We start from the raw sequence: 27,250 nt of genomic DNA, 5'->3' as shown, positions 1-27,250 counted from the left end.
ATAGCTTAGTTAAAAACACTCTACCACATATGACGTTTTAGCAAGTAAGTACACACTCACATTTACCAGTGAAAGATTTACATACCGTATTGTCCCAACAGAAAGCAACCCCTTTCTCTCTCTCTCTCCCTCGGTCACTTCAACACCATGCGGGTAATAAATAAACCCAAACAAAACCGTTCAACCACAGTCAGTAACACGGATAAAGCAGCATACATGCCACAAAAAAACCATTTCCAGCTTTTTAAAAAGGCCTGTTATTGTTTAACTGAGTAGAAAAGAGCCACTTCCCCAAGAAAACATGCAGTTTGTGAGACCGCAGGAAGCAGAGTTGTTATTGTACATAAATATAATGAACTATAGTACTGTTAGTGTTTTCCCTACAGCTGTATATCTTCAAACCCAGGGGACAGAGCCAAGTGCCAAAGCCTGCCCCTGTAATCCCGCCTCCATTATACTTCATACTCTGCTGAGCAGTTGGACAGTTTTAAGGTGCTGGAGGAAGGCCAGAGCGGATGGAGCAAGCTCCCGTCCCTCCGTTCATCCCCTTGGCCTTTGTTTTTATACTCTCTCACCTGACAGCGTCCAGTTATGAGTGGTGTCCATCATGAAGGAGGTGGTGGTGGGGGGTTCTGGAGGAGCGAGGAATGGACAAAGGAGGAATGCGTGAGAAAAGAGGTGATGAAGACTCAGAAGAGGGAGATGATGAGGAAAGGAAATCATGGATAGCAGGAAGCTGGCCCATTTTGGGTTTTCATTCAAATAAAAAAAAAGTTCACACCAACTTTTTTACAAGACAAACTGAGATGATTAAAAAAAAAATTGCGAATTAAAACTTTTGACATTTAATTTTAAGCCAGATTTCTTCTGGCCTTTAGGAACAGTGACATCAGTAAGATAAGCATCCGATGCTGACTTGAGTTCAGCAAATGTTGGCTCAAAGCCAAAGGATTATGGAGCTCGTGATAAACAGGGAGGCTGGTCAGACATGGGCCTCCTTTGGCACTGCCTGCCTTTGGCTCTGCTTTAGGCACATGGCTTAGACACACAGTCGACATGCTCACACTCATCACAACTGGAGAGGAAGAGACGGGCACAGAGACAGGAGGTGATGAGGGAGAGATCGGGGGAATGAGAGAGGGAGGAGAGGGTACTAAAGAGGAGTAAAAGAAGAAGCAGGGTGGGCGATGAAAGGAGACAACGGAGAAAGAGTGGTTGGTGGAAAGAAAGCAAATAGAAGAGGATGTGGTGAAGAAGAGCATAGGGATAAAGATGAAGAAGAGGGCAACAGCGGGACTCACCAGATGGGCCAGCTGTGGTGTTGGAGGAACTGTTGCTGGTTGTGGGAGAGGAGGAGGTGTGGCTAACAGGAGGAGGAGAGGAAGTGGTGGTGGGAATCTTGGGAAGATTAGGAGGAAATGAATCAGTCTCCGTGACATCGTCCTCATACGGCTCTAGATACCGAGGAAAGAGGAAGAGAAAGAGATTGAGATAATCAAATGAAAATGATTCATCGTAGGGTTTTCAATATGGCACAACACATTGTCTGGCTGTCCTTGGCTGTTGGGAAAGAGTGGTTGTGGTCACAGCTGGTTGTGTTTCCAGACAAACAGTATTTATCTCAAGAGATTATGTTAATTGTGTGGTTTTTGATAGGGAACTCATCCATTCCTTGTTGACTGATCTGATTGTGTGATTGTGTGTTGATAAATTGTTATCTTGGCAACCCTCATTAACTGGCCAACTAACCATCGCTTGCAGACTAGCCAACATCTGAGCGTTTAATAGTAACCTCGGTTGTTTTTGCAAAAAAATCCACCACGTTCTGACACCAGAGGACCAAATGCACGTCAGCTCTGTCATTTGGCTGAAACATTTGGAAGTTTTGCTCGTGTAGACTCCAGGTTGCAGCCCTAATACGAGCATTATGTCAGTGTCTGGACTTTGCAGACTAGTTCACCACAACTCCAGCATCCACACAGGCCAGTCTGCTTGGTGAAGTCATTTTAGCTTCCCGAGTACAATGTGATTAATGAGCACTTTGCTGATTCTCATCACGTCACAAATGACAGTGTTTTTGAACAGAGAGGACAGTTTAATTAGTCACGACAATCTCAGCAGGAGGCAGCAGAGAGGTCCACTATCTGACTTTCAATCAGGTAGGCAAAGATCCCATCTTCCCTGAAGATATTGAAAACCTACTTTCTATTCTGTTGTAAACAGAAGATGGTGAAAACAAGACAGCAGATGGAGGAACACAGATAATTTCCCAGTAAAGTAAAATAATGAGTTATTATTTATATGCTTCTAATTAATTTGTAAGTTTATCAATACCAACTGGTACAACATCCACCTTCAAGATAGGTCTATTTATTTCTAAAATGCCAGGTTTAACCTTTCTACTGATTTGGGAAGGAATTACCTCTCCTTCTAATAGTTTCTCCTCAAATTGTGTTTGGTAGAGCATGACAGCACTATTTTTTTTGTTGAATTCCTGCCAGGGTCTGGTCAGGGTCCTTGACTGGAAACTGTAAAAAATGCTGATATCTTAAATCAATGAAAAGCACACAGCAAGGACAAACTTTCTGAATGCGATTCTATCACAGTCTGGAAACAAATTGTGCTCATCATATTTATGAGTTTTGCTTCACTTGACTTTTACTTTGCGCATTTGGAATAACCAAGAATGCTGATTGGACTTAAACCCACAGTGCAACAAGCTTTTTCAGGTATCTCCCCTTGCTGTTGCTGGCTATATTTAGCTATTGTTTGGGCAAAGCCAACGCTCAGCTGGACCTCCACGACAGTGCCAGATATAGTTGCTAGGATATGTGTGACGCAAGTGCAAAGCCTGTATAGAAGAAAAGCTGCCTGTCAGAGCCAAAGAAACGCATATATCACATGTGGAAAAACTGATAACTTCAATTCTGTTTCCTACCTGAGAGGAAGGATATCTCGCTCATGAGTAGCCAGCGGTCAGCGAAGAAGAATTTGCAGCAGAGGATCTGGGCCACCCGAGCACCCAGCGGGAGGGAGATGGGTCTTGAGGAGGGGTCCTTCAGATCCTCAAGTGGTACAGGCAGAGTGAGGGCAGGAGAGGACCAAGGCTGGAGGATGCCAGGCTTAAAAAGACACTCGACCTTGCTGAAAACCCGCACGCCCTGGGTGTGGCGGTTGTTACTGTGTACCTAGAGGACGTAGACAAAGCGTGTGAGTGCAGAGAAGAGACAGATGAAGAGATGCAATGTAGTTGACAATCCTTTAACCATCTACACATCTGAATTAGCTCAACCTTTGTGCAAACAATTTGAAAAGCTCAGAGTAAACTTAATTATGCGTTATTCATAGAGAGACAGGAAGAGATTCAATTAACACACAAAATTAATGACACATTCTCATCCTGTTCAACCGTAATTGCTTTGGAGCTGAGCACGAGCACAAATGAATAAAATTAGAACGCGGGAGGGAAAATAAAGGATGGAAGAAAAGAACGTGTATGACAGAAGACCGATTGCGGAGAGCAGAGAATATATCTTTCCTGTTTTTACAAGCAGGGAAAGGCCAAAGAGAGAAGGATCCATAAAAGCTGATCTAATATAGCTGGAAGGAGGAAGAGGAGCTTGCGGAGACAAGAGAGGGATGCAGAGGAAGATTGAAGGTGTTTAAATGAGCGAGCGAGAGGTCAAAACTATAGATCTGAGAGACAGAAAACTAAGGAGAAGATAGTGGGAGATTTTTTTATTTTTATTTGCAAAGGCTGCTCTGTCAGATTAGCCATTAACCTCACACTTACTGCAAGGCCAAGCACTCTAACCTAATCCACATGTTAATGCACACACACACACACAAGGCGCAGGAAGAACAGCTGCACCAGATGCTGAGTTGACATGTAACTGATTCTATCTGGAAGGGGACAAAATGGGAGGTGGGGGTTTGTACTGTATGTTGATGGTAATGGTGTGGGTCCACTAAGTCAACAGCACCAAGTAATTCAGTACTCCTTTAGGGAATACAGCTCCAATGACGTGCACAAAGATTAATTTGAAAGTATAACACTACATTCATTATTTTTCCCTTGTTTCATCATAAATCTAACCTACATTATGAATTCCCTCTGATCATTTTCTTTAGTTTCCACGTCTTCCACATGAGCCTACAAAGAAAAGTTTTATATAAATTCCCAAATCTGGATCTTTAACAAAGGAAAACTGGAGGGTCTCCAAAGTCTGTTTAAGGTCCTGTAGGAAGTGGAGGTTATGACCAACAAAAGGTCAAAGAGCAGTGTTCCCTTCGGGAGAGTGATTAGGCGCAGGTTAAGGTACTTCAGAGACAAGTGAAGCCAGAGTTAGGTTCAGATTCCCACTCTTTATTTATTTGACCTGTGTGTCTGACATATCCGCTCTGCCAGGCTAGCATAACAGCGTATGTCAGCTGAAGTTTGTGCGGGTAAGCCACAGGGGAAAAGGCAGGAAAAACAGCATGAGCCTTGGAAAAACACTAGGAATACCACTGGGAAGGTTTTTAAAAGTTAACTGAGGAACATTAGAATAATAATAATAATAAGTGAAAGAAAAAACTGAGAGAGGGAACATCCAGAAATTTTGGATCTCAGACAAAACCAGACCTCTTAAAGATGACGTGTCATTTTATAACACTCACTGGGGATTTATACTGTTCAATATGTGCACGTACAGTAAACGGTGAATCCCATCCAAACCAACATTCCACCCATTTCCAACGAGACACAAGTTATAAATCAAATTTGGTTGCTTCATATTATAGTTGCTCCACAAACTAACCCCAAAAGCCACACAGACGCACAAACAGAGTGTGATGCAACTCAGTGGCAGCCAGAGAGCCGGGCACAGACGCACTGTCCCATGATAAACAACGGCACATTAAAACTAATTAAATGGCTGCAGAGCTGTTCCAGTCAAAATGTTGCTTTCGGGCGAGACGACAGATTAACAGAGTTATTGTTGTTGAACACATAATTCTGCCGCTGGACTTGGAGCTACAGGAATTTGTAAAGAATTCCATCAGATGCAACAGAAGAAACAATCAGCCTAATGTCCTGCCATAATCACAATGACATGCTTGAATTGTGCTAATGAGATAATTAATTAACCAAATCAATGTATTAATTACATTAATCACATAACACAGGGGAATAATTTACAGGATGTCCTCATTTGAAAACATGAAGTTACAAAAGTTAAAGAAAATCATTTCTTTAATATGCAGATTTATGCATCAAGGTGCTCCAACATCTAATCAGATCAGATCATCTCATCGGGACAGTACAGGCAGATGTATAAGGAAATTTGCATCGTGTTTTTTTAAGATAGTTTAGATTAGTTTTTGGCCTCACTGCATAGTTGGCTGTTCAGACTCACATGAAAAAAAAAATTGGGAGAGCAGAGTGTGACATGCAGCTAAAGCCAGAATCAAATCAGGGATGTTGCATTTCTAAGGTTCAATATGTGTCTTAACCACAAGGCCACAAGGTTGCCTGTGAACTGTTCTTGAGTAATTGTGCCCGAAAAATGAGCAGATTCCAATGAGATAACAACATCCTTTATGACACACAACAACACAAGAAAGACTCCGTACTGCCATCAGATCGGAAACTGGATGAGACGAGAGACTGAATGCACATAAAGCCTCTGCTTAATCTCTGGCTTGTGGATGCATCCAGCTGTAGCGCCTCATAATTCACATTAGGATATATTTCAAAAAGATGTTCTCCTTAAGAGACGGGGAACTGGAGCTTTTAGCCTCGATGACATATCTGATTTACAGGCAGCCCCATGCTGTCTGAGATTCCAGTGAGATGTCAATGTCCTCCATAACCCCTTCACACAATCCACACAAAACATCACGTGCCCCATTACACAGACACAACCTTCACAGCTTACCTGCATGTTGTGGAAGATGCGTGGTTTCTCAAAGTGGAACTCAATATCTACGCTGCCTTGCCCAAGGGCTTCCCGGCTCCAGCCAAGGTAGTCATACCCAGGCCATACCCTCAGCTCCTTAGTTTGTATGAAGTCATCTCCTCCCAGGACGCCGTCACACAGCTGACCCAGGCCACCAAACTGCATCCTGCACCCACATACGCACACACAGCAATGCAATGGGTTAACATACATACAGTGGGTACGGAAAGTATTCAGACCCCTTCACTTTTTCCACATTTTGTTATGTTACAGCCTTATTCCAAAATGGATTAAATTCTTTTTTTTCCCTCATCAATCTACACACAATACCCCATAATGACTAAGTGAAAAAAGCTTTTTAAAAATGTTTGCAAATGTATTAAAAATAAAAAACTGAAATATCACATGTACATAAGTATTCACACCCTTTGCTATGACACTCAAAACTGAGCTCAGGTGCATCCTGTTTCCACTGATCATCCTTGAGATGTTTCTACAACTTGACTGGAGTCCACCTGTGGTAAATTGGACTTGATTTGGAAAGGCACACACCTGTCTATATAAGGTCCCACAGCTGACAGTGCATGTCACAGCAGAAACCAAGCCATGAAGTCAAAGGAATTGTCTGTAGACCTCCAAGACAGGATTGTATCGAGGCACAGATCTGGGGAAGGGTACAGAAAAATGTCTGCAGCATTGAAGGTCCCGAAGAGCACAGTGGCCTCCATCATTCGTAAATGGAAGAAGTTCAGAACCACCAGGACTCTTCCAAGAGCTGGCCGCCCGTCCAAACTGAGCAATCAGGGGAGAAGGGCCTTGGTCAGGGAGGTGACCAAGAACCCGATGGTCACTCTGACAGAGCTCCAGCATTACTCTGAGGAAATGGGAGAACCTTCCAGAAGGACAACCATCTCTGCAGCACTCCACCAATCAGGCCTTTATGGTAGAGTGGCCAGACGGAAACCTCTCCTCAGTAAAAGGCACATGACAGCCCGCTGGGAGTTTGCCAAAAGGCACCTAAACGACTCTCAGACCATGAGAAACAAGATTCTCTGGTCTGATGAAACCAAGATAGAACTATTTGGCCTGAATGCCAAGCGTCACGTCTGGAGGAAACCAGGCACCGCTCATCACCTGGCAAATACCATCCCTATGGTGAAGCATGGTGGTGCTCCAGAGCGCTCAGGACCTCAGACTGGGGCGACGGTTCACCTTCCAACAGGACAATGACCCAAAGCACACAGCCAAGATAACGAAGGAGTGGCTTCGGGACAAGTCTGTGAATGTCCTTGAGTGGCCCAGCCAGAGCCCAGACTTGAACCCCATTGAACATCTCTGGAAAGACCTGAAAATAGCTGTGCAGCGACGCTCCCCATCTAACCTGACAGAGCTTGAGAGGATCTGCAGAGAAGAATGGGGAAAAACACCCCAAATGCAGGTGTGCCAAGCTTGTAGCATCATACCCAAGAAGACTTGAGGCTGTAATCGCTGCCAAAGGTGCCTCAACAAAGTACTGAATAAAGGGTGTGAATACTTATGTACATATGTTATTTCAGTTTTTTATTTTTAATACATTTGCAAAAAATTCTAAAAAACTTTTTTCACTTTGTCATTATGGGGTTTTGTGTGTAGATTGATGAGGAAAAAAAAGAATTTAATCCATTTTGGAATAAGGCTATAACATAACAAAATGTGGAAAAAGTGAAGGGGCCTGAATACTTTCCGTACCCACTGTACATACATAGATGCAGGTGCAATCATGCAGGCACACATATGATCTCACACAAACGCAGACCTCAACAGAAACAAAGCGAAGCAACAGGGTTACCAAATAGGTCCCCTCACTCCCAGCCCTCTGAGACTCTCCCTCACACATGCACGTCTGCTACAAATACATCTGGATTACATCAGAAGTGTTCGCTCACCCGCTAGCAAAACATTTCAGCCCCATTAACCGCACAGCCCATCCAAGTATGGACCCCCCCCCAATCCCTCGTTCACCCCTCCTTTGCTCCCTCCCAAAACATTATGGCCAGGAAACATGTCTCAAATCCCTGAGCAACAAAAAAAAAAAATAATGTCATTCCGTTTCGATTAGGCGGACAGCAGAATAAACTTTAAGGAAAAGAATTGGCTGAAACCCCACTTCAGATGTGATGAGCGCTGCAGGGAAGGTTTTTGCATTTCACTGATCTTGCCACATTTTACTCCACATTGTTGACCGTAACACTTGTTAATCTTTATTATAATCATGTTTGCCAAGGCAGTGTTGCAATTTACAGCCAAGGCCGCGTCCGTATACATGAAATCAGAGGGAGCAGTCTATGGGAATGTATGGAGATGAGATGCTTACTCATAAATAAATATGAAAATAAAAAAATAAGGTAAAAAAAATTGTAAAAAATAAAAAACCTTACCCTTGCTCAGTGCTCCCATCGTAGGTGGAGTCGTTTAGATAGACAGGCATGCCAGACAGGTGCATGACGTTACCAACTGGAGCCGTGTAAGCCTTCAACCCATCTGAGTGACAGAGTGACAGAAGTATGAAACAAAAAGTCCGTATTAGACGTGTGATTGAAACAAAACATGTCTTTTTTTTGTTTTCTATTTGAGAGACAGACTGCATCTTTTTTATTAAGCTTTTCATTTTCATCATGAGCAGCTACACATTTTCTGAGAGAACATTCAACAGCAATCACTGCTGCAGGGAAACGGCCACAGCTGGTTTTTAAGTAGTAAAACAAATGAAGAGGTCCACTGCTCAGCCACAATCACAATTAATTGCCGAAACTCAAGCCTCTTCGCTCCTATATACAGCTAATCAGCCCCTCCCTGGGAACAGAGCTGACGTCAGCAACACGGACTACAGTCTGTCGGGCCGGTAACCATAATAAACAATGGTTCCGATAGAATTTACAGTATTTGTTCAGTATGCTCTGTATGCACATACACGAGAGTGTGTGGATGTGCGTGTGTTTTATATACCTGTGTGAGAGTGCATGAGGGTCAAACGGGTCCAAATTGAACGTAAAACAATAACCACAGGAAGCACACTGTCATAATATATGATGTAGGATGAGATGAGAGGCCGAATGTGCGTAAAACTTGACCTTCTGAAGATTCTGCATAATCTCTGACTTGTGGATGAACTGAGCAGCACTGTCTCAGAATCCACACTAGAGCATATTTTAGAAAGACGTTTTCCCTGAAGACACAAACTGGGCTTTTAGCCTCCGTGACAGCCTTGATTTACAGTCAGCCTGGTGCTGTCTGAGGGAGGCGGATGGGGTAGAAGAGGAGGTGAGCCAGTCATAAATACTCAGTTAGTCAGTGTTGCGCTTTGGGAAACATGGAGACCAACATCATTCATCATTGAGAGACTTCTTTTATCTTGCGCAAACCCTAGCAAGGCTGTAAATGTGACGCAATGCCTCAAGCCAAAAGCAGGGGATGCATGGTGAAAACCAGCACCCGTAATCACATTCATCAGACAAATCCCCCCAATCAAATGAACACCCAAGTAACAACAAAGGCAGTGCCATTTTGTATATCTGCAGTATCTTTATCTCCACGCAAGTACTCACCCTTCCACACACAACCATAGAGTTCCACCCGAAGGCAAACGCTCATAACCCGGTCAGCCAGGGGGTAGAAGCGCACCATGCGGGCTACGATGGGAGGGCCCAAGTCTTTCAGCACAACTTCATAGGTGTTCTCATTCCCTGACACCACCTAGGGGAGAGAAGAACAAATACCCTATCACACAGTACACTGCTCCACTCCTCTGTTATCTGTAGGGTTGAATGAATCTCGCCTGAAGGCTCTGACTTATTATTCAGTGTGTGCTTCCATATTCTGTCAAGTGAAGATTAGCTCAAATGAACTAATGAACTAAACCTTCTCTTTAAAACACAAAGGTGTGAAGAAGGACTGATTTTAGAGTGTGAGCCTTGGGCAGTTTTTGTAGGAGCAGCCTTTGCCTAAAGATCTACAGTGGCTTGCAATTTTTGTATATTTGTTGTGTGGCTACGTTCTAAAATAAAAACTGAAAGGCCAAAATAAACAATAACATTGGCTGTTGGAGATCTAAAATCCCATGCTATTATGTAAAAGAGGTACAAAACACAGTGTAGTGCTTATCAAAGAAAATCTTGGACATGTTGGCACAATAAGAGGTGCCTTTTTTCGCACAAGGTAAGCCAATTATTGCATGCTGTTGAAAACCCGGGCAGTAAAAGCTGCTCCTGCCTGAACAGAAAAGTTACTAGATAAAGTTTAGCTGGAGTGATGCCAAGCTGCTCCACTTCTAATAAGATATGAATAAACGAAATGCAGATGAATAATACTGTGTAGTAACTGTGTTTAGCAGAATACTGGTCTGTTTTCTGTCACTGTTCCCTCTGTCGAATCCCCCCCAAGCTCATTTAATGACACTCAAATTGTCTCTTTCCTTCATTTAAGCACAGCAAAGAGACTCCAGCTCTGTTGTAGTTAACAAAAGGAAAAGATCCTGCTTACTTCCTGGCCCCAGCGGTCCTTCCAGGTGATCCATTTCACTCCGTCTCGGGAATAGCGGAGTCGATAACTGCGAGCAAACTCCTGGCCGTGCCCATCGGCATGACGACCCTGGGTACCAACCAGAGCCAGGAAGTGGAGTTTATGCAGGTCTATCTGCAGGAGACAGGACAAACATTATCAAAATATATGTCAAAAATACAGACAAATAGACTGAGACACATAAAGTAATACAATTGAGCTTGTTCAATTACACAGACCGCTTGTATGACTTAAACAGCAAAGATATAATGTGTTAATTAGTGAGTTTTAGAGATGCTGGTAAGCTAACCACCTTCTGTGTCATATTTAGTGGAGAGATGTGACAAGGGTATTAATCTTCTCATCTAACTCTCAGCAAGAAGCAAATAAGCGTGTTTCCCAAAATAGGCCCTACTTCAGTGCCCAACACTTAATCATAGCAGTTCTAAAAATCACTACAAAAGCAATGTCTTGAGTAGATGAAAGCTCATATTAAAGCATCATTGAATTAATGTAATTTTTTAAACATTTTATATCAGCTTCATAATTATCTAATTATGGAGAATATCTATTTTTTATGTTATTCTTTAAAAAAAATGCACTGAGCACTAATTTCACATGTAACAGTGCAAATCAGCACAATCTGAGCATCTGACCTGAAGGTATTCAGATCCGCTGGGGAAAACGGCTCCAGCAGGACACCACGCTCCATCCCCCTCTCCAGTACTCAACCTGAGGGAAACACAGACTTATAAATGTCAAGATAAACATCAACAAAGCAAAGAGAAAAAAAACTTTTTTTTTGTTTTTTTTTACAAACACTGAAAAGTTCACTAAATCCCAGTTCTACACTCAAACATTCACACACAGAGATAGACACACACGCCGACAACAAGACAACATCAAAACCCACGGTGCCGACAGCGCCTAGGCACAGCTGAGAACCTCCTCTACCACCATACATATTGGATTCCACCGCAGCCAAACATTCTCATATAAATAGGGCAATGCTGTCTGAAAGAGAAAAAAATCAGATAGACAGAGACCTGGCTGTGGCTACAGGCACACCGTGGGCAATAGAGAGAAACTGCAGGCAGACGGAAAGTACAGAGAACACATGAGGAGTGGAAAAGAGATGAAAGAAGTAAGGGGGTAAATTACTAGCTCTTTCACATTCTTCAAACCTCACAACAAGATCTGGTGTAGGATGTCAGGACCAATCTCAGGCCTGCCACGACCACACACATGCACCACTTCAACGTTTTTCCCCTCGGTGTGACCTCACTCCAGCCCGTGAAGAAAAGTCCACACTACCACCACATACTGGCCACATAAGGGCCGCAAACATGGCTGGCGTTGGATCAACTCATACGAGGAGCTTTGGAACAGACGCCAGCCCACAACCAGGTTGTGACCACGGTGGGGCTTCTCTCAAAATGAAAACTGCTGCTCAGACCACCAAAACAAATCACTGAATCAACTCTGTTGCACTGACAGTGGCGCTCGCATTTTAATCAGTCCCGTTCTCCTCTCGGTGGGTGAGATCATGCAGCCGGAAACCACGAGATGATATCAACGCATTAGTGCTCCACAGAGTGTCCTGTGACGGAGGAGGGTTGGAGGGAGAAGAGGATGAAGAAGGAGAAAAGAGCAATGTGGCTGGATAGAGCTCAGTCCACCGTGCACCAGCGAGCAGGTTTAACATTACACTCCACTGTTCTGCCAAGTACCTAATTTTTCTCCCATTACTCCTGTCTTTTGCTTCCTACCTAAATACCAGCCAACAATTCATTCCTCCTCACTTGTTCTCAATTACCATACTCCCTCCATCTCTTCCCCACCCGCTCAGACCAATATGCTGAAATTTCACTGCCCTAGAGTAATAAGAGCCATGAAAAAAATACCTACCAACTCAGCATCCCTCAACCCCTCCCTTCTCCCAACACCTTCCCTCAGACCATGTTTTCAAATGAATTTCTCTCCAGCTTTCAGCACACCATCGCAGTGATCCACCACTCACTTGTTTTCTTTTCTTTCTTTTAATGTCCACTGGTCTCTCTGCTTTCTCTCTTTCTCTCTCTGTGTCTCCCCAATGTCTCTTAAAAAGAGCTAGAGACTAATAATCATTTCCACATGGTTGGACACTCAGCCAAGAGACCCAGCCCAACAGACCCAGGGAGACAAATCAGAGCACACGCACACACACACACACACACACACACACACACACACACCCTGTGAATGCTCTTACTCATGGCTGTAGCATATTGTAGGCCTAGCTTGGCTCTTGTGAATGTGACCTCGCTGCCAGACAGACAAGGTGGTAATATAATTACCAAGTAGGATTTACAAAGACATACAGGATCATCTTCTATCATAATCTAACAGACCTCCGACAAATTACTTTAGTGTGGTGCCAGCGGACTGAAAATAAAGGCATGCAGCCACACACATCAGTCCACAGACACATATTTCTGTACTAGAAGCACTGTTACACTTGATATGCTTATTATATTCTACTGTGTGTGATTTGCTGAACAAATCAAGGTTGTGAGCAACATTTCAGACTACTAAAGACCAATTCAGTGCTGCTATTCAAACTGGCAAATATGTTTTCTATATGAGAAACTGTTAGCAAAAATTGGCCAGAAAAATGCAAAAATGGAAACCACAGTGGTGTTTGCCTTTAGAGGCATCTGAATAGCATCTGAAGTTTAAATAATGAAAGAAAAATCTAGCAAAAATAATCACCTGATGAAAATATTCTGTTTTTGCGTTTTATTTCACGCCAAAATGATGCAGCACTCATGGGCATCACAGTCAGTACACCGTGACGCTGGGTGAGTGACTGTAACCATACGAAGAGTACAGGAACAGCCAACCGATTACTGCAGTGGGATTAATGTAATCAGTAACATTTGACCCTGCGCACACACACACACACTCACTTCCTACCTTCCATGCTTGGCCTCAGTGGAGTCGGACCAGGCGCTGGAGGCAGTGATGTCAGAGTCTGGGATGGTGCCGTCCTCCATCCCCAGGGCGTAACGACACTGAGCTGTACGGAAAGAGAAAGAGACATGAGCAATATTCTCATCTGTATGGAGCACATGTCCAGAGGAAACTTAATATTTCCATCAGAGTGTCAGCAGCCATCATTGGTCACGGAGCATATTGTTGTTATGTCATCTCTGGGAAAACTTCCGGATTTCATGCTTCATAACTCACACAGACACTGAGGGGAGAAAAAAAGAAGAAACTCTACAATGAATTTGTTCCAAAAACCCTTGCAAGGTGGAGTCAGCACTAATGAGTTCGTATAGAATGCAATGGCAGTGTTTTGCATCAGTTATTCCTTCCCAAGTGCCATTTGTGCTTTGAAAGTGACAACATCAAAGATAGTCATTAAAATTTATCTGCATCATAAAGTGAGTATCCAGCGGCCCCCTGTGAGACGCCATGACCCGTCCTCTCTGAGACTAGACCTTTCCTCTTTTTCCCCATTTTGTCTTTCCGGATAGGTCTCCATCACACACAAAGCCAGCTCCTCAGGGCTCCAGCAATCCAGCACAGCCGCTGTTCCGGTTACAACGGCTCGGGGATTTGCAGGAAGAGAACAAAAGGAGAGGAAGACTCAAAGGGCAAATGGGAGAACACAGACAGGTCTCAGATATCTGTGCCGGCTCTGCTCCAGCAGCAGCATTATCAAATGATCCAGATAGCGTGGTCCCAGGCAGGGATTACCCAACGACTCAGCTATCCACTCTGAAGTCAGACATGAGGAGGAGATGGTGGACGGGGGCTGAGAGGCTGAGGGAGGGTTTGGGTAGTGATAAAGTGAAAAGGGGCACCGACAGTGATACGGAAGGGAGGCTGGGGGTGACAGAAAAAGGCGGGGGTGAGGAGGGCGTCTAACACAGTTTCTGTCATTGAGTCAGCGGACAGGAATGTTGGGCCGGATGACAAACCTTAAAAACCCCAACGGGTGCATCACACATGCGCACACACACACACACAGCTCATCCACACCCTGCGGACAGGTGCCCATTTCATTACATCATCATCATCATCATACCACATGGCCAGTACCCACTGCCCCCCCATCCCCCATCTACAGTCTTTTCAACTCTGTCTCTGACCCCCTCTGTGTCCTTTGCTTTCACTTTCTCTTTTTGTCATTTTTTATAAAACTTGAGCTCAGACACATTAAACCCTTCTGTTCACACTGTCAAGCCTGATTCACTTCTTTCAACAGGACAAACTGTGTGGATGTCTGTGTTTATGTTTATATGTGTGTGTGTGTTGCACTATATTGTCTGTTAGTGTGTATATGACTAGTTTGAATGATGCAGATATGATTAGTCAATGGTTGATTCATTGACTAATCATATCTGCATCATTCAGGCCACAACTATATAAATAGGAATGCTAAATATTCTGTCCATTATCAATTAATCTTTTTCTCCATTAACCACTTATTCATTTTCACAACAATTACCAATAGTCTTATACCAAAGTATGGGAAAAACTGCACTGCTGACCGGATGAGGAAGGAGGAGGAAGAGTTCCAAAGTTATTACAATTCATCCTGAAGGGGACGTGAGTGTCTGCACCAAATTACACAGCAATCCATCCAGTAGCTGTTGAGTCATTTCAGCCTGGACCAAAGCGGCGGATCAACAGACCATCATCACATCACAAGAGCCACGCCCCAAGCAGGGGTAAATAAATTTTATGTCGACTGACTAACTGATTTATTATTTGTGATTGTTTCAGTTCTAATTGCAATAATCTATTGTGCTGCCTTGTTTCTCTGTTGTAGACTAACACATTAATCAAAGTAATATACTTGCAGCTTTAGTCTCACTCTGTTTCGCTGCTGCAGTCAGAGGCTCATCAAACAGTCTGGTCCTCTGGTTACACCAGGTTGGCTCTCATTCACTAACCCCTCATGCACTCCCTTCCCCGACATTTTGACTGACATTTTCATGAGCTGCCTGTGCATTAGCGGTATTGACGAGCCAAGGGTGGTGGTGGTGGTAGTGGTGATTGGGGGGGGGGGCTATCTCACTCTCTCAGCTATCTCACTCTCCTATTACAGACGACTGGCTGGCAGACAGGGACAGGACACGGGATAGCCTGTTGATAGCGGACAGAGAATGAGCCTTACTGATCTGAGAATGTGAGGAGAATGTCGGAGCAGCAGGACGGATGATTGCTCATGCCCGTGGACACGAGTGGGAGAGGTGAAGAAGAGGCAAGAGGCTACAGACAAGAGTTTGTGGGAATAAAAAAATTCAAACCAACACAAAACTTCTAAGTGGTTTCAAATGTGGAAGTTTTCAGGAGGAAAAACAACGGTTACAGAAAGAAAGAAAAATTGATGGTTTAGATGGTCTTTTTGTTGCATGCATGAATGTGAGAACCTACCTGGCTTAAAGTGCCACTCATGGTCCGCTGAAGACAACACCAGTGCCACCAGGACTGTGAGCACAGTGACAGGAAACAGCTGCAGGGTTGGTAAGGCCATGACAGCAGCAACACACCTGGTTACCTGTCCGGAGACACACTGATGACCACAGGCATACCTGTCAAAGAAAAAGAGATATTTAGATCCACATCCACTTTAAGATTCTAGTCTGTCCTTGTTGAAACTGCCGCAGCGATCATTAAACCCACAGATGATTTTATTTCCACGCCTACATATTCATTACCCGTGTACACATACAGATCTAGCCTGAAGCTGCTGAGCTGACAGGCTCACCATCTCCATCGATCACTCAACTCTCTCAATCAAATCCTCTTAGTCCAAGGCACGTAGCATGTCTCACAGTCATTTGTTTCTCAACATTTTGCATGCCGAGCTCAGCAATGGGCCAAACCCCAGAGGAGCAAGCACAAAGCCCTACAACAAAGGCCACTTTCACACGCTAATTTGTTTTTCTCTCTGGCAGCAGAATGGCGGGATACAATAATACTTTGCTCCCTTTAGAGAGGGTACAAACAGCTTGGTAATTGAGGATGGTATAATTAGCCGGCCTCATTTACTCCCACAGAATTTTATTCCTTGTGTATTTAAAATGCCAATATTTTGTCCAAATTACTGAATTCAAACCTACTTTCCCTTAATAGGACAGGACATATTTGGAGCACCCAGTTGTTTGGAATATATAAGAAACAGATGAAGCTGTGAGATTGATGAAATGAAAGCCACAGTCGTGAGAAAGAACAGAAGGACAGATGTCAGTTTTTTCAGTTAATGGGTACACAAACAAAATGACTTGTTCATAACACAACATCACAGACATTTTGCATCTGTTGTTGAGATCCTTGCAAGTGTAAACTTAACTTAATAAAAATCTACTCTCAGGTGTACCTAATAAACTGGCAACTAACTAAAAGTAATGCAGTCCCAAAGCAGCAGCGTTGTGGTAAATCATACTTTCATTGAGGTTAAAATGTATAATGAATGATCATTTTGAAGGATGTAGTCTGTGCAGCTCTTGACTTTGAGATGTACAGACTGTGTCCCCCATATTTAGTTTATCCTCTTCAATATAATTAGGGTAGACAAGGAACACCTCTAAGTATAATGCGAGACCATTCAACGAGACGACAAACTACAGCTTCCGAACTGACTTTAAAGTTGAATCAGCATCCCTCTACAACAGTGTCAACAAAAACAAAGCATTTACTGCATTTAGCTGGCAGTTCCTATTGAACTGTGGACCTACAATATTTCCATAACGACATAGTACTCAATGCTTTCAACATTTGTGCATTTTGTCTGACAACACCAACATAATTTTACCAAAATCATTCAGAAAATATAATGACATTACATTGCTCTCTCCCTTCTACATATTTTACGTTTGAATTTGTTCGAGGCAGACTTCCAGTGGCGAGGGAAGAGGGAGGAAAGAAACGTCATGATAAGTGGAAGTCTGAAGAGGGAGTGACAGCTGGGAGAGACGGAGAGACCAGGCCGTGTTTCTGTGTTTCGGCTTCAACTCTGACTAGACTGGGACAGCTGTAGTGACAGACGATTGGTTGGGGTGGGTCGGGGGGGTTGGGGGTGGTCGTCGAGGGAGGTGGAGAGGGGGAATGTATGAAAACAGAGTGAATAGTAGAGCAGGGTTAGCTCAGGCACGACAGGGCAGAGACGATGGAACAAGAGCAGCGATGACATGGGTACATGTGTGTGTGTGTTTGGGAGGGGGGTGGGGGGTGTAGAGAGGGTGACTTATGGCCTCATGGTGTGTGTGTGTGTGTGTGTGTGTGTGTGTGTGTGTGTGTATGGTTGCGTGGGGCACGTATGTGGGTATAGAGCAGATCTTAGGGATAGCCAGCCAATGCAGCTGTCCTAAATGGGAGACACAACGCAACCGATACACGATGCATGTGTTCCAAGTGGGGGGAAAAAAAGTGTCTGACATGTTCTTTTTTTTTCTTCAGAAAAACACCCATGGTGTCCAAACAAGTTAATGTGTGTGTGGGTGAGTATGTCAGATGACAAAACGCTGAAATGTGGAGTTTAAGCTGCGTGCAACATCAAACTGAGAATCTGGTGACTGGGGCCACAAGTCCACAGCAATCACCATAACAACCGCTGTCAACAAACACTACCCTCGACAGGGTCTCATCACCGTTTTCTCAATGAGGGATGGACACATAAAACTTTTCGCCTTTCATCTTACACACCACAGAGAGATTATAAAAAGAGAGACATTATAAACACAAGAAGAAAACCCACCGGACAAATGTTTTGGCGAGCAGGAACAAAAGTGGCCACAGCCACACAGGAACATTGTTGCTGGAAAAGTCAAGTGGTGTTGAACAGCTGTGGTTAGTGCTCGGAACGAGGGACAAGGGCCCGCTGTGGGGTGGAGGAGGCGGCACAGTGTGGAGCCCAATCTATGCTCTCACATTTTGTCTTGGCTAATCCATAAGCAGGACTAATGAATACTTATGAGCAGCTGCTGCCTCTGTCCCGCACAACAAAACACAACTGATAAGAGAGACACAGAGTCAAGAGCGCAGAGACATGGAGAAGTTTTTTTCAGTTAGCGTTTAGTAACCATTGCATCATTAAAGATAGTTTGCCAGAGTCTCTATAATTAGATTACCTCAGTGAAAAATTGGCAGGAGTGTCTTGGCACTGGTTAGTGGCTGTTCTAGAGAGCCCCTCATGTTGGAATCAAATGTTTTGCATTCGTTATTCTTTCCAGTCTTATAATAAAGCCAGTCAGAAAATTACTGAATGGTGACCTAAAGGATCAGCAGGTGGGTTTGCATGTTTTAGACCACTAATTGTAAATCGTGTACGCTTTAGATCATTGGTGAGGATTTTCTAATATTGTAACTTCTCTATTGGCTTTTTTGTGATTTCCTACATTCCAGACAGACAGGTTGAGTATTTCAGTACAGTAAAAAAAGAAATGCTTGCAGAGACTTGAAGCCTTAATATTTTAGTCCATATTTTTTTCTTATCAACATGAGGACTCAAGAGAGCTGCAGAGCAGTGATATACCAAAAGCCAGAAACTAGCAAACTTACAATGTGCTTTTCACAATGATTCCATTTTGATTTGGGAACAACAAATCACTTTAATGTCATCACACTTAGCAGCCAAACTTAGTAATCTTGATGAAGAGTTGTTGGAGATGACAGTGGGAGGACGGTGTCAGTGTCAGGGTCGGTAGGCCAGTCCATCCTTTATCCAGACTGAAATATCTATTGGATGGAACAACTATTGGATGGACTGCCATGAAAGTTTTGTCTGTAGAGGATGAATTAAACAGACTGTGGTGAACCTCTGACTGACGTAGCAAGTAAACTTTTCCACTTATGTCCACATCTACTAGAAGAACTGAACATTCATGATTCCCACACAACATATCCTAATCCTAATTTTGGTGTCCCCCCTGACCTTCCCTCCAGCAAACCCACAAGGTTGAATTTTGGAGTTTGGAGTGAAATGGCTCTATAACTATTGGATGAAGTGCCATGTCATTTGGTTGGAAGTAGACGTAGCTACCGTGACGTCACCCATTAGTTTGTGGACTACCAGAAAAGACGTTTATTCAGTTAAGACCCCACCTCTGATTGGTTAGTCACAAGGTAGTCACGCCCTAAAGCATAAAGCATAACCTGGTTTATCGTCTATTTTAAATGGGACCATAATTTACTAAATGAACATCATGCTGTATTGCAGAAGACTTGGAACTAGCAACTGAGATCGTAGACTCAGAAGGTAATAAACCAAGTGAGAAGTGGGGTCATTTTCTCATTGACTTCCATAGATTTGGAACCACTGAAGTGTTTCCAGCCCTGCAGGCTATTAGACAGAATGCAGTTTTAAGCGCTTCAGCATTGAATTCATTCTAATTCACAACTAATTTTTATAAACCTATTCCTGTGCCTGTGCCCCTTTAAAAACATTCCCATCATCATCTTTACTTTGTCGACAAGCAAATTATAAGCAAATGTTAGCATGCTAACACGCTAAACATAGCTGGTAGACATTCAAATATAAGCTTGGTAGCACTGTCACTTTGAGCACGGTAGGATGATAGCATTACCTCTAAGCGATGCAGTACTGGTACCTCATGTTGACTATGACACCAACTGTTGCATAAAAGGTACTAAAATGTATCTAAATGTATTGTATCATTTAGGAAATGATATAACGGATACAATTTATAGTTTATATACTAAGACATTTAAGTGTTGCTTCTTAACTGTACTGTGATGTCTGTCTCATCCACCACAGACCTCAATGTGTGAAGTCTCCAATCACAGCCAGATAGAGTAACACACTGTCTCAGTTAGACATGACTAATGGCTGCTGGGAGACAGAAAGAAGTGAGCTCTTTGTTTTGGATTTCCATCAATGTGTGAGGAAGCTTGTGAGGTCGTACGCACCACTACCCTCTGAGTCCTGGAGAGAAGGAAACACAAATTAATCTTCAATCCTCACAGCACTTTGAAGGGAGAGCTGTGCCAGCTACACAAAAACAAGGTCACTTGATGGCTTTCCTGAAAACAGACTTGTTTCTGTGAGGCACAGGGACAGCGTGATTCAAGTTCTGTTCCCTGCGGGGCCTCTGTTTCCTTGTTTTTACTGAAGACACACTCCAAGGGCAGGCACAAGTTGTTTGGCTGCATACATCTATCCACAGGGTTTCTTTTTCCTCCATCTTGAAGGAATTTCCTTCAGCTTACTTTAGGTGAATATTAAAATATCATTGAGACTAATATTTCCTTCACACTAAGTGAGGAAATAACATAACTACCTCCGCTCCGTCAGTGAAAATGAAACAGAAAACACAGTGTAGGTTACTGTCAGCAGTGCACTGCCTAACATCAACAGATGATGCACAATGTACCAGGAAGCTATGGGTAAAGTCAGGAGTTACATCCTTCTATTGACCTGATGTTAGTCATACACTGGTCATCAAATTGTACAGCTGTGTGTCACAATATTCAACTACAAAGGGAAGTGCCAGTCATGACCGTGGAATCTGAATTTACTGAGTTTAACCAGAGTTTGAGGAAGCAGGAGGGAAGAATAGGTGAGTCACTTCCACAGGCCAATGAGAGTTGAGGGAGAAAACGGCGACAGTAGACAAATCAGAAAATTCAAAAGCAGCAACAAGAAAGGGAGAAAGTGTGGCATGTGACTAAAGGATGACTGACGGAGGTGGCGATTCATGATGAAACACAGAGGAAAGCATGGTAAGGGGATTGTAAAAGAAAAAAGTGTTTCCAGGAATACTTAACTTGTGCTGAGAATCGCATGACTCATTAAAAACAGCTCAGCTTTCCCCCAAAAAAATATCCAATTCAAAACACACCTTCCTGGCGGCACAGAGGTAGCAGGGCAATATCATTAAGTGGTGCTGAGCAACAGCATAACATATCTGATTCACAAGCTGACTGATGGTAGTTTGTCACAGAGACCCATGAGCCAAGGCTCAGTAGTGTAGTGCAAAAACATGTAAAAAAAGTTCACTTGCATGCAGCTAAACAAAGCTGAAATCAATCATAACTTAAGAGTAAAACTTCCATCTTTCTCCTCTTTGCTGCCTACTTTATACTTGGAAGCAGGTCCACCTGGCCCTTCAGTGCTCAGCATATCTGCATGGCGGACAGAGACAAATGGTGACTGATTACGATAGGTTGGTCTGGCAAATGAAGAATGCCCTCATCAACAGTGGCCACACGAACCTATTTGTAAGTGTGGGGACACAGCACTACACAAAGCCGGCAGCCAGAAACACGCTCTCCTTTGGTTTTCTTTTTTATGCCGGTCAAGAAACAGTAGTGATAGCAATTTGATTTGTGGGGGTTGCGCACAGGTTAAAACACATCTAAAATGTATAAATAAGCACACAATAGTCACATATATCCGAGACCAAAACACCTTCAAAAGCACAGCGTAGCACCACACCAAAAACAATTTAACAAGCAAGTTACTTAAGCATCTGATGGTGGTGGGCAGCCATCTGTGCCTACGGCCAGAGGGGAGGAGGCTGTATTGTTGTAGATACTCTTCAGTGGCTCCACACAGAGCTAGACCGATAAATCAGCCAGCACAGAAGATCAGCTGATGTAAGCTTGCGTAATAATAAGGAACAAGAAAGTGTACAGCAGAAATGCAAAAGATAGGTTTTTGTTAGAAACAGATCTTTCAACTGGAAAATGTTGTGGTCAGTAGATATCATGTTCACCAATCCCTGATAAGCACATTTAAGGGACCCTCATCAAAGCTGTTGGTTAAAGGGATGTAAAAAATGTCAAATGAAATCAATCAAATGAAATATCAAATAATTAAATTCTCAAATATGAATTCCAGACTTCATCAGGTGTGAGTTCCTGGTCTGGACAGGCTTAATGTTGCAAATGACACAATAATAAAAACACAATGCATTGGGGTCAATGCACCTTAAAAACTAGATCTTTGTGTCTAATTGGGTTTCTGAATAGAAATACAGTATAGAACCTCTTCTACAGTCTGCACCACAATGTCTCAGTGCTCGTATTTTTTCTGGTGATTTTCCGGCGGTCGATTTGTCCGGCCTTCATGCCGACGAAAGGCTTGCGAAAAAGGTGACGTTTGCAGGTTTGTCCACTGTCGATCATCACAGAAATGACTGGGCTACAAATCAAAAAGCCACAACCAGGTACATCCAAAATTTTGCAGCAGGCCCACAGCACAAACACAATATCTAGTCTGGCCTGCATTTTAATTAGAGCTGTATCATTGTGCTCCAATATCATGACATCTGCAGAGGCAATCAAAAGGAAATAAGCCTGATCAGTTGCATAAACAACACAGCACAGAAGGCATTGGGTTGTCTGTACCATTTGCACATCAACTAAGAATGGACTAAAATAAAACAAAAGATATTCTCTGAGAGCTGAATTACAACAAAGAACAGAGAGTACAAATAAAAAAAAAATTAAGGGAAGGTCTTGTTAGCACCTCTGGCAAACAACAGGATCTACACTGAGCCGACTGTTCATTAGCTGCATAGCTGCATTTCGAGAGAATCAAAGAGTGAAGTCCTCTCTCTGTGCACGAACAAGAAAAACCGTTGATGAGAACGTATTATATGTTCCTCTGGGAAACTGCTTTTGATTGACAGCAACTTGAAACTGAAACACTGTTTTGGATCTCAGGGCTTGAAGTTTCATACATGTCAGTACATGTATTTAGAATGGACTCAGCTCTTTTTCCTCCGTATAATGCATCTGGAATGAAAGGAGTGCCGTTTTACTTTCTAGTGAAAGTGAGCCAGCGAGAAGAGACATTTCTCTCCTAAACTAAAAGAGAATCTGAGTTATTTACTGCATGAAAATGAACCTTCACTGCTACACTGACCTGAGCTGAAGCCTGGTTGTAAAAATCATAATGAGAGTCTAGCTCGCAGGTATGAGATGGCATTAGCATGTTAATATGACAGCAGAGTGTAGTGTAGCAGAGTCTCTGGTTCTAGTTTGACGCCGGGCCGTTTTAGGGCTGCAGTGTGATGGCAAACCGCAGCCCAATTCCCTGAATTCAATTTGCACAGTCTCACTGCCACCTGTCAGAGAACAAGTGAGAATCAGAGGAGATGATGGGGTGAACGGAGAAAGGAGAGGCATGTGACAGCACAGTGCTACTCTCACAATGGGTAGAGAGAAAACAGCCAGAGACGGAGATACAGACAGACAGAGGAATGTCGTGGTGAAGGAAAATTCCCTCCAGGGATCGAGCAAGAGACTGAGAATGACAGAGCGAGCATGGGACAAAAGCAACTCTTTGCCCGCAGGAGAGTGACAATTATTCATCCAGTGAGCAGCTATTGAAACACAGAGTGGAAACAGGAGATGGGAGAGAAGGATGGAGGGAGGGAGGGAAAGAAGGAGGGCTGGCCTGGAGAGAAACTGAACAGAGCAGAAAGAAAAAAAACCAGAGAGACCAGGTCAAACAGGAATGAGTTCAGCGAGACTCAGCATTTTGAGTCAAAGTGAGAAAAACAGTCAGGCCTAACCCTGCCCTCGAACAGATGTCTTCTTCTCATTTCTAATGAACGACAGCTGAGCAGTGAGAAAAGATTCTCAGACGTCTTCGAGCTGTGTAATATTTTAGCTACTGACTGCAGTGGGCAAACACAATACACTCACACAAAAGCGAATTAGGAGCCATAAATTGTGTCTGGGCTTTTCTAAAACTCTAGTCGCGCACACACACACACACACACACACACACACACACACATAATTCACTCTGTTAAAAGCCTCAGGCACAGGCTGATACCTCTATCACACTTTCAGTCCTCCTCCTCCTCCTCCCTCTCGGCAGAAAAAAAGCCTCCTAAAAAGAGCCAAATTACATATCACACAACAGTTTCCTGATGCTAATGAGACCCTCCAAACCCCTAGCAGGGAAAGACAGACAGGTCCGTCCCACTCAATGTGGATGTCGTTGCAACTCAAATTCATCATACAAAGAGAAGACATATTAAAACACCTTTGATGTTGAACACAATTTTCTTCCATGTTCCAACAAGGTTTCAAAAGTACTTACTTTGCCAGAAGCCATTAGTAATTATTAGTGGTATACTGAGCCACGAGAGGCACGGTGTGTGCTAGCAACTCGGGCGAAAACACCACCACTGTGTGAGGATTTGAACAGAGATGAAAAAAAAATAAAAAACTGAAAAGAAAGAGAAATAGCGAGGCAGGGAGAGCAGAGCGCCATTGGCTTTTAAGTTTGTGAGAGTTTCCATCTTTCATAAGGTTCGACTGCTTTTTCCAGAGGAGATGCCTTCAGCCGGCAGTTGTTTGGCGAGATGTGTCAAGCGATTCACACTTGGTGTCAGCTCGCCGGATTCAGCGGCAGCAACCTTTAATCATTGGATTGTCTTCTTAATTCAGCATCATGTGATTCAAAGGGAGACTCCACCAATCTTACACATCAAAGTCTGTTTACAGGTCTTGAGGAGTTCTACTGCATATGTGCAAAAACGTTGTCTGAAGCCTTTTGCAGGTCCAGAAGGAGCTAAACGAAGTCTGATCAACTGCTTCAAATGGAGTGGCTTGAAGTTTGGAAAAGAAAATAAATCTGAGGCGTCTAGCATATAGCACGTCAAACCTCTGTTTGTGGCCAGGTTGCATTTTGGGTAATATAGGTTGCAGATTTTGACGAGGAAGAAGAATTTGTGGAATAAAATATACCTTCAATTTTGATGTTTTGTGTACACAAATGTGTAAATTAATTACTTGGCAGCTGTTAGCAGCTCCAAAACAGGCCACCTTTCATTTTAGGATCTATGCAGAGGCATTTCTGCACGTTCCTAAACTAAAATGAGGCATCAAGTGAAGGCCTCAGATACCTTGATAAGATACTACGACAAATTCTTTGAAGAAACCTCAGCAGCCAAAATATGACCCCAGTTTGCTTACATCGTTGTTATCTAACCAGTGCATGCTCGATGGGAAGAGCAAACAGATAAATGAGAAGACTCACAGGGACGAAAGCAGAGGGGAGGCTGAGATGGATGAGAGGAGGAAGGAGGGGGCAGGACGATAAATGAAACATCTAGTGCCGCTTCAAAGGGAATGGAGAGATAGAAGACGGGGAAGGAGAGTGTGTGTTCCATATTAGATGTAGAGGGAGAGACAGATTGCCAGAATGATCAATTAGGGGATCAAAGGTACGCTGGATGTCAGGGTGGGACAGAGGGACAGGGGGATGGCGATGTGCTGGAAGCGTGGGGAGGGCTTATCTGAAAGAAGGTAGGACTTTGGAGATGGAGATTCACAGAGAGGAAGTCAAATAGAGATCAGAAAAACTCCCTGACAACTAAAACCCAAGCACTCCCAGGATCGCTCTCTGAAGTGTCACCACCCATTACTCCGTGAATTTGTTTCTCAGCATTCTCGTCGAGCTCACTCTGCATGTGACCACACATATGACAAATGCAATTGAAAAGTCCAGCTGTCTAGACTTGAGGGGGAAATTGGTTTAGTATAACAGGTTGGACAGTGGAGTCCTGCCTTCAATTGGTTTCATTTCCCATTAGAGGAGGGCTGTAGAGAGGGGAGGCGAATAACCGTGTCATGTCTTTGGAGTTAAGTGAATTCTTCCACTGGCCTCAAGGTTCCCACTCAGTCAGTCGGGAGCCAATTACCAGCAAACAAAGAATATAGAGGAGCTGCTGCCTTATACATGATTGGCGTGAGAGAAGTCACACAAAAAACAGTTCTTATGCAAAGAAAACACCATTATCGTCATTGTGCTCTTTCATGTGGTTGACTAGCCACATTAACAACGCCGCCATAAAAGTCAGGCAACTGTGCAGAGCATGCAACTCAGTAGTTGTGCAGGATCTGCCTTTGGGTTTTGAATTTGTACCCAGCTGCTACAAAGTCTTTTCAGAATGGTCAACAACCAGAAAACACAAAGACAAAAGTCCCAAAGCATGGCTGCCACCAAAACAATGACCCAGATAGAGCACAACAGACTGGGGTCAATGATCAACCAGACAAGACAAACCGCTGCTTTAGTGAGCTTGCACACAGTCACACATTGGTGTGTTTCCATTCGCAAAACAACAGTGATAATCAAAACTGCAGAAAGAACTCAAACATCAAAATTGTTGCTGGGTCTTCAAAGATCTCCAAAGATAAAAACAAAACAAAAAACAAGCAGCCATTCCACAGACACTGTCAGACAAATTACTTTGCTCCGTGACTATACTTCTCCACAAATTACAATATGCAGTTTTTGTCATTTTCTCCAACGCCTACTAAGGCAAAGGCTAATCAATAAAATAAACTGTTCCCCAAGAGTGTGCATGCGTAATTATACTCACAAAACTGGTCTGTCAAACTATTTAATATAGTCTGCGTCTCCTCTGCTGGACTGCACTGCTGATAAAAAGCAGCTATGCAGGGCCAATGGCTCTCGTGGGACGATGTGGGAGAACTAGCAGCCAGATGCCCATTAGACAGGGATCCAGCAGACCTGTGCTTGCAGTCAGGGACTGCGTACCCACACTCAGGGCTCCTCCTCACTTTATGCCCCTGCCTTTGCTACAGGCAGGCAGAGAGGGAGGGATGGATGGGTGGAGAGAAAATGGCCTTTTATTGCCTCTCTATCTATTGGCAAATAGCATAGCACCCTCCACCTCCTCCAAACAGTCTAACAATGCTACACCTCCGCTGGACTGCCTGCTCAGTCCCCCCAGCCAACAAATTACCCACATGTACCATTTTCATGGAAG

The 27,250-nt window shown here is 43.5% G+C and overlaps 1 protein-coding gene across 1 annotated transcript in view; it reads right to left on the bottom strand.

Annotated features, from left to right (window-relative positions):
* Positions 1-26,927, bottom strand: part of ddr1 (discoidin domain receptor tyrosine kinase 1) — a 36,847-nt gene extending 9,920 nt beyond the window's left edge. Inside the window, exons 1-11 of the mRNA XM_070834925.1 lie at positions 26,840-26,927; positions 15,906-16,063; positions 13,431-13,533; positions 11,132-11,207; positions 10,458-10,610; positions 9,524-9,671; positions 8,357-8,459; positions 5,919-6,105; positions 2,939-3,188; positions 1,302-1,454; positions 576-632 (exon numbers count right to left, since the gene is read on the bottom strand). Of these exons, the coding sequence (XP_070691026.1) occupies positions 576-632; positions 1,302-1,454; positions 2,939-3,188; positions 5,919-6,105; positions 8,357-8,459; positions 9,524-9,671; positions 10,458-10,610; positions 11,132-11,207; positions 13,431-13,533; positions 15,906-16,005 (1,330 nt within the window). The 5' untranslated portion in view covers positions 16,006-16,063; positions 26,840-26,927. The remainder of the gene's footprint in view (positions 1-575; positions 633-1,301; positions 1,455-2,938; positions 3,189-5,918; positions 6,106-8,356; positions 8,460-9,523; positions 9,672-10,457; positions 10,611-11,131; positions 11,208-13,430; positions 13,534-15,905; positions 16,064-26,839) is intronic.
* Positions 26,928-27,250: the final 323 nt, after the last annotated feature.

This window comes from Pempheris klunzingeri, chromosome 8 (genome assembly GCF_042242105.1).
Source record: "Pempheris klunzingeri isolate RE-2024b chromosome 8, fPemKlu1.hap1, whole genome shotgun sequence".
NCBI lineage: Eukaryota > Metazoa > Chordata > Actinopteri > Acropomatiformes > Pempheridae > Pempheris > Pempheris klunzingeri.
The sequence above is the reverse complement of the archived record's forward strand: the minus strand, read 5'-3'. Positions and strand labels throughout refer to the sequence as shown.